The sequence below is a fragment of the Culex pipiens genome, unplaced genomic scaffold (assembly GCF_016801865.2).
Source record: "Culex pipiens pallens isolate TS unplaced genomic scaffold, TS_CPP_V2 Cpp_Un0108, whole genome shotgun sequence".
NCBI lineage: Eukaryota > Metazoa > Arthropoda > Insecta > Diptera > Culicidae > Culex > Culex pipiens.
In genome coordinates this window covers 1-6,197 of record NW_026292925.1, presented here as the reverse complement: position 1 = coordinate 6,197, position 6,197 = coordinate 1, and the positions used below count along the sequence as shown (strand labels likewise).

At 40.7% G+C, this 6,197-nt stretch overlaps 1 protein-coding gene across 1 annotated transcript; it reads left to right on the top strand.

Moving 5' to 3' along the window:
• Positions 1-222: 222 nt before the first annotated feature.
• LOC128093783 (uncharacterized) lies at positions 223-624 on the top strand. The gene is made up of 2 exons (XM_052711540.1): positions 223-254; positions 312-624. Exons 1-2 carry the CDS (start codon positions 223-225, stop codon positions 622-624), a joined length of 345 nt encoding a protein of 114 aa, XP_052567500.1.
• Positions 625-6,197: the final 5,573 nt, after the last annotated feature.

The following is a 6,197-nucleotide window of genomic DNA, read 5'->3' as shown; positions in this document are numbered from 1 at the left end:
GTTCTGGTAGAGTTGCTGAAATCATCCGCGTTCAAATGTCCGTGCTGGGAGTTAAACGGATAAAGAAGTTCCTGAACCAACAGACTCCCTACTGCACCGAAACAAAAACCGGTGACGATCATCTGTGATGTCCATCAAAAACATCCGTGAAGAATTGGCCCGGTCCAGTGCGGCCTAAAAGCATGATCCCGGACCACCGGGCATCTGGACGACTTTGTAGAAATGAAGGCGGTCATCATGCTGCTCCCGCTCAAGTTTATCGGACAACAAGCTCTCGTCAAAGGGTCAACATTCTAGCAACTTCCTTACAGTTCTTCAGCAACGGAGAAACGTGACTCCACCGGTCTTCAGAACGCCGGCTCCTCAGGCCACGAAACGATCCGCAAAGACCGCAACCCGGCCATGAACCCGTCCCTCATCATCTCCGAGAAAAACACGATCGACACAACAAAGCAGCACAACAATACCTCCACCTGTCCTTCGACGCTGCAGCCGACTGGATCGAATTCTACGCCTCAAACTGGCCGTCGGAGTCAGCGCCACATCGAGCCGGTGCGGGTGGCGGACGTGGTCACCCTACTGCACGCTATGTTGGCCATCGCGCTCGTACTACATCGGGAATGAGCAAAGATTCAACTGGCGAACAAATTCTGTGGGAAGAGGCCAGTGAACGGGAGCACCGATTCGCCAAAGGCCTCGAGCAGGGACAATGTATGGCGAATGACGCGAGTTACGACGGGGTGGCGCGGTATCTGTTCCTGCAGATGGTTCTTCGAGCATCCGATTTCAAATAACTTTCAAGTTTTGTTCACATAACAACAACATTGTAGGAGTAAAAAAAGTAGAAGAAAATTCACTATTTGAACATTTTCACTGCAAATTAGCTATATAAATTTAAAAAATGTAAAATATATTGAAATTCTCTTCAAATCAATCCTAACCTAACCTCAAAAATGACATAAACTTGGCCATGCGTTTTAAACAATTTTTCACAATATTACTGACACAACACTGATTCTCATATTAATTATAATAATTGGAACAACTCACATTTTAAACACTAAAAACACGAATTAAAATTAACAAAAGTACAAAATAAAAACTTGAAACACAAAATAAACCGATTAAATCCGCGCGGACGGTTTCGCGGCGAACAGCAAACTGGACGTTTGACAACTTTGACGTTTCTCAGCCGATCGTCGAAAAGTCGAAAAAGACGAGAGAGCGAGAGCGCATGACATTCGGAGATTCTATGAAATTTCAAATAATGCTGTCTCTTTCACTCTAACGCGCAGCATACAAGTTCATCGAAATAGCCGAAAAACATCGTGGCCTTACAAAACATCGTGGGTTTACGGACTTTCGATCTGGGTGGAGGAGTTTGAGAGAAAACATCGCAGAGGAGAAAAGTCCAACTGACAGATTTTATTCTCTCTCTCTAGCGTTGGCTCATACGCCAGCTGAGAGCACGAACAAAATGACGAATTACCACTGATTTGTTTATCTTTCCTTCAGTGGTCCATAGGACCTTGAAGAGCTCGGGGTTCCTGGAGTTTTCAGAGGGCGTTTATGTGTGATAAGATGGATGCGGTCATTATCGCTCGTTCCTGAACAGATTCTGCATCTTGATTTTGTGTTGATTCCGGCTGCCACACAAAATGATGATTTTGGGGGAAGCTAGCCGTTTCTGCCGGAATAAACGACTGAAACTTTGTTTTGCTGGCTGGCAAATTGGAAAATATTCTTCGCGCATCCTTTAGGTCATATAATCAGCGCAATGTATTTCACGAGATAACAAATATTCATCTTTTTTCGTAAAAACTCATGGGCCCACAAAAATTAAGCAATTATTATTGAACTTACGTCATTTTCCTATGAGCGTAAGTACATTTTTGAAATTATCAGTACTTACGACCTTGCATCACCAAGGACGTATGTGACTTCTCCATATGAAAAGCACATTCGACGTTTTATATGTGGGCGATATTTTTGTTTAAATTATTTTTTTTGGAAATTCTGCTCGAGTGGATCGTTAGTAGTGTGTAAGAAGAGTGCAACCGTGCCAAAAACTAAATTTTGAACAACTGGCGCTTACGACCTTTTGAAAACTAACCCGAGAAATGCAGACAAACTCGGACCACAAAACGACCAACCAGACTTTAGGCAGTGCTGCCGACTCTCCTTGATGACCAAAAAAAATCATTATAGTATTTAAATGACGTCCCGGCCATTCTTTGTAACAAATTGATATTTTTTTTTAAAATTAAACGTTATCAGAAAATTATTCAAGTATGTCTGATAGGTTTTATTGGTCTATTTTAATTGGTGACCACACTATAAACTGGTTTATGATTATACAAAAAAAAAATGGCAAGACGACTTTCAACGATGTACCAACCAGGGTCCTCTTGGAACAAGCTGTCAAACATGGACTTATTGTTAGGAAAGGCAGCGATGATTTTTTTAATTAGTTTAAAATACATTTAAACTTTTTATGGCCGTTCACAGCACATTACGCATTACGAAAATAAGGACATTTTTCCGATAGCTTAAAGCTTCAAGAAATGGCAACGGCCTTATTCGTTTGAAAATTTGGCATTTATTAATTATTAAAATTGAGCATCAATTTGTTTTAACCTCATTAAAAATTAAATTATCTGAATACAATAGATAACAAAAAAATTCTGCGTTTTCGTAGGCATGAAATATTTCGAATAATAGTTGAATGTTAAATCCCCTAGAAGCTTTTTTTTTGTTATACATTCTAGACTCGATTATCCGAAGGCCTCGGACAAATTTCACTTCGGATAATCGAAACTTCGGATACTCGATAAACGAAAAAAAATCCGTTGTATAATTTTTGATTGTTGAGCTTAGGTATGACCCCTAAACTTCGCTAAAATGATTTAAGAATTTTAAATCCAAGATGGCGGTCAAAATGGCGATGATGCAGTATAAAAAAATGAATGCAAAAATCTACAACTCAAATTTGACTAAAATGGGGTCGTAGAACTAAAATTTTATGTCAAAAACAAGAAAATGAAAAAAAAAACGTTTTTTTTTTGTTCTCGATTCGATTCTTCGGAATCCCATACAAACCTTCGGACAATCGAGCTTCGGATAATCGAAACTTCGGATAATTGAGGCTTCAAAGAATCGAGTCTGGACTGTATTTGTTTAGTTTTTTGTTAATGTTAAAATTGTATGTTTCGGTTTGCAATTTACAGTTTTGTCATTCATGTTATGTTATTGTTCATCTGAAGTTTTCGTTATTGTTGGTTTGCTGAAAATATACTTTTTTTATGAAAAGGCAATTATTTTAATCAAGAATTGGATGGTCAAGAAGCAAAAAAAAATTATTCTAATAACTGCAAATTATTGGTTGTGGATTGGATGGACAAAATAGAAAAATGATCTAAAGTTTTATCAAAATCTATTTTTGGTCAGAGAGGTCAGGGAAAAGTCAGAGTTTATTTTATTGGGATTTGAATCGGCATCACGGTCTACTTGGGGCAGCAATATTATCTTCTTTTGAAACTTTAGTGTCTCCACTTAATTTTTTCTTGGAGTTAAATACATGTAAATCGGCAAAAATGTCAGAGGTTGGTTTTCAGGGCATTAAAATATATATTTTCATCTATTAACAAAACAAATTTTAAGACATTTGGTTGTATCTTTGTCGAAGTTAGCAGTTAAAAAAACGGGTGCCACAATATCTCAACACTGCTTTGACCAAATCGATTCCAAATTTTGGTTAAGCCTCTTTAGAGCATAACGAAGGCCAATTAAAAAAAAACAATAAAAAATATTTTAAAAACATTTTAATAAAAAAGGTGCAGGTGGTTATGTTCTACATGACCAATATGACAAAGAACTTTGTAAAAAACTCCTAAAAAATATTCTATTTTATTTTATATTTTTAAAACATTGCCTATGTATTTAATCCTAAATAATTTATTCCTATAAAATGTTTTCAATCTTTGGCACCTCTGTGGAAATAAATTGCCAAAACAAGTATGGTTCGGAAAATGTCCAATCAAAATGGTAATTTTCATGTCCAGTATCAAAAACCATGAATTTTGATACCCATATTGCCCCAAGTCGAATAGTTCGATTAATGTCCCCCCGGGAAGACCTTCCTCCAAGGGAATGGCCACTCCGGGTGTGGCCAATCCGGTCAAAATGCCCATTTTCATTACCAGTTTCAAAAACCATGAATCTTGATACCCATATTGCCCCAAGTCGTATGGTTCGATTAATGTCCCCCCGGTAGAACCTTCCCGAGGGCACTGGCCACTCCGGGTGTGGCCAATCCAGTCAAAATGGCAATTTTCATTACCAGTTTCAAAAACCATGAATTTTGATACACATATTGCCCCAAGTCGTATGGTTCGATTAATGTCCCCCCGGTAGAACCTTCCCGAGGGCACTGGCCACTCCGGGTGTGGCCAATCCAGTCAAAATGGCCATTTTCATTACCAGTTTCAAAAACCATGAATTTTGATACTTATATTGCCCCAAGTCGTATGGTTCGATTAATGTCCCCCCGGTAGAACCTTCCCGAGGGCACTGGCAACTCCGGGTGTGGCCAATCCAGTCAAAATGGCCATTTTCATTACCAGTTTCAAAAACCATGAATTTTGATACCCATATTGCCCCAAGTCGTATGGTTCGATTAATGTCCTCCCCGGTAGAACCTTCCCCAGGGCACTGGCCACTCCGGGTGTGGCCAATCCAGTCATAATGGCCATTTTCATTACCAGTTTCAAAAACCATGAATTTTGATACCCATATTGCCCCAAGTCGTATGGTTCGATTAATGTCCCCCCGGTAGAACCTTCCCGAGGGCACTGGCCACTCCGGGTGTGGCCAATCCAGTCAAAATGGCCATTTTCATTACCAGTTTCAAAAACCATGAATTTTGATACCCATATTGCCCCAAGTCGTATGGTTCGATTAATGTCCCCCCGGTAGAACCTTCCTGAGGGCACTGGCCACTCCGGGTGTGGCCAGTCCGGTCAAAATGGCCATTTTCATTACCAGTTTCAAAAACCATGAATTTTGATACCCATATTGCCCCAAGTCGTATGGTTCGATTAATGTCCCCCCGGTAGAACCTTCCCGAGGGCACTGGCCACTCTGGGTGTGGCCAATCCGATCCGGGTGTGGCCAATCCGGTCAAAATGGCCATTTTCATTACCAGTTTCAAAAACCATGAATTTGAATACCCATATTGCCCCAAGTCTTATGGTTCGATTAATGTCCCCCCGGTAGAACCTTCCCGAGGGCACTGGCCACTCCGGGTGTGGCCAATCCAGTCAAAATGGCCATTTTCATTACCAGTTTCAAAAACCATGAATTTTGATACCCATATTGCCCCAAGTCGTATGGTTCGATTAATGTCCCCCCGGTAGAACCTTCCTGAGGGCACTGGCCACTCCGGGTGTGGCCAGTCCGGTCAAAATGGCCATTTTCATTACCAGTTTCAAAAACCATGAATTTTGATACCCATATTGCCCCAAGTCGAATATTTCGATTAATGTCCCCCCGGGAAGACCTTCCTCCAAGGCAATGCCCACTCCGGGTGTGGCCAATATCTTACCAATGTGGTCCCAATCGCAATCCTTACAATCTTCATAAGAACAGAATTCCTCCCAATTTAGTGCACAAACTGTGTCTTGCAATGTGTGCGTGTGTGTGTGTGAGCAATAAAATTACCACCGTGGATCAGCCTTTGTCGAAACCTCGTCAGGCACTGAATTTTTCTGAGGCTATCTGTTAGCTTAAATAGTTCGCATGAAATGTGGCAACATGGTGCAAATTTTGCCTCCTCTCCTGTTTTCGTGGAACTGTCACGCGAGAATGTTGCACCACTGTTGCCACATTTCATGCGAACTATTTAAGCTAACAGATAGCCTCAGAAAAATTCAGTGCCTGACGAGGTTTCGACAAAGGCTGATCCACGGTGATAATTTTATTGCTCACACACACACACACGCACACATTGAAAGACACAGTTTGTGCACTAAATTGGGCGAATTCTGTTCTTATGAAGATTGTAAGGATTGCGATTGGGACCACATTGGTAAGATATTGGCCACACCCGGAGTGGGCATTGCCTTGGAGGAAGGTCTTCCCGGGGGGACATTAATCGAAATATTTGACTTGTGGCAATATGGGTATTCAAATTCATGGTT

What these genes read in the sequence shown, in the direction of transcription:
- LOC128093783 (XM_052711540.1), top strand. Translation starts at nt 223, where the DNA reads ATGAAGGCGGTCATCATGCTGCTCCCGCTCAA. An exon ending in ATCATGCTGCTCCCGCTCAA is followed by an intron (nt 255 to 311) that starts GTTTATCGGACA and finishes ACTTCCTTACAG; the next exon opens with TTCTTCAGCAACGGAGAAAC.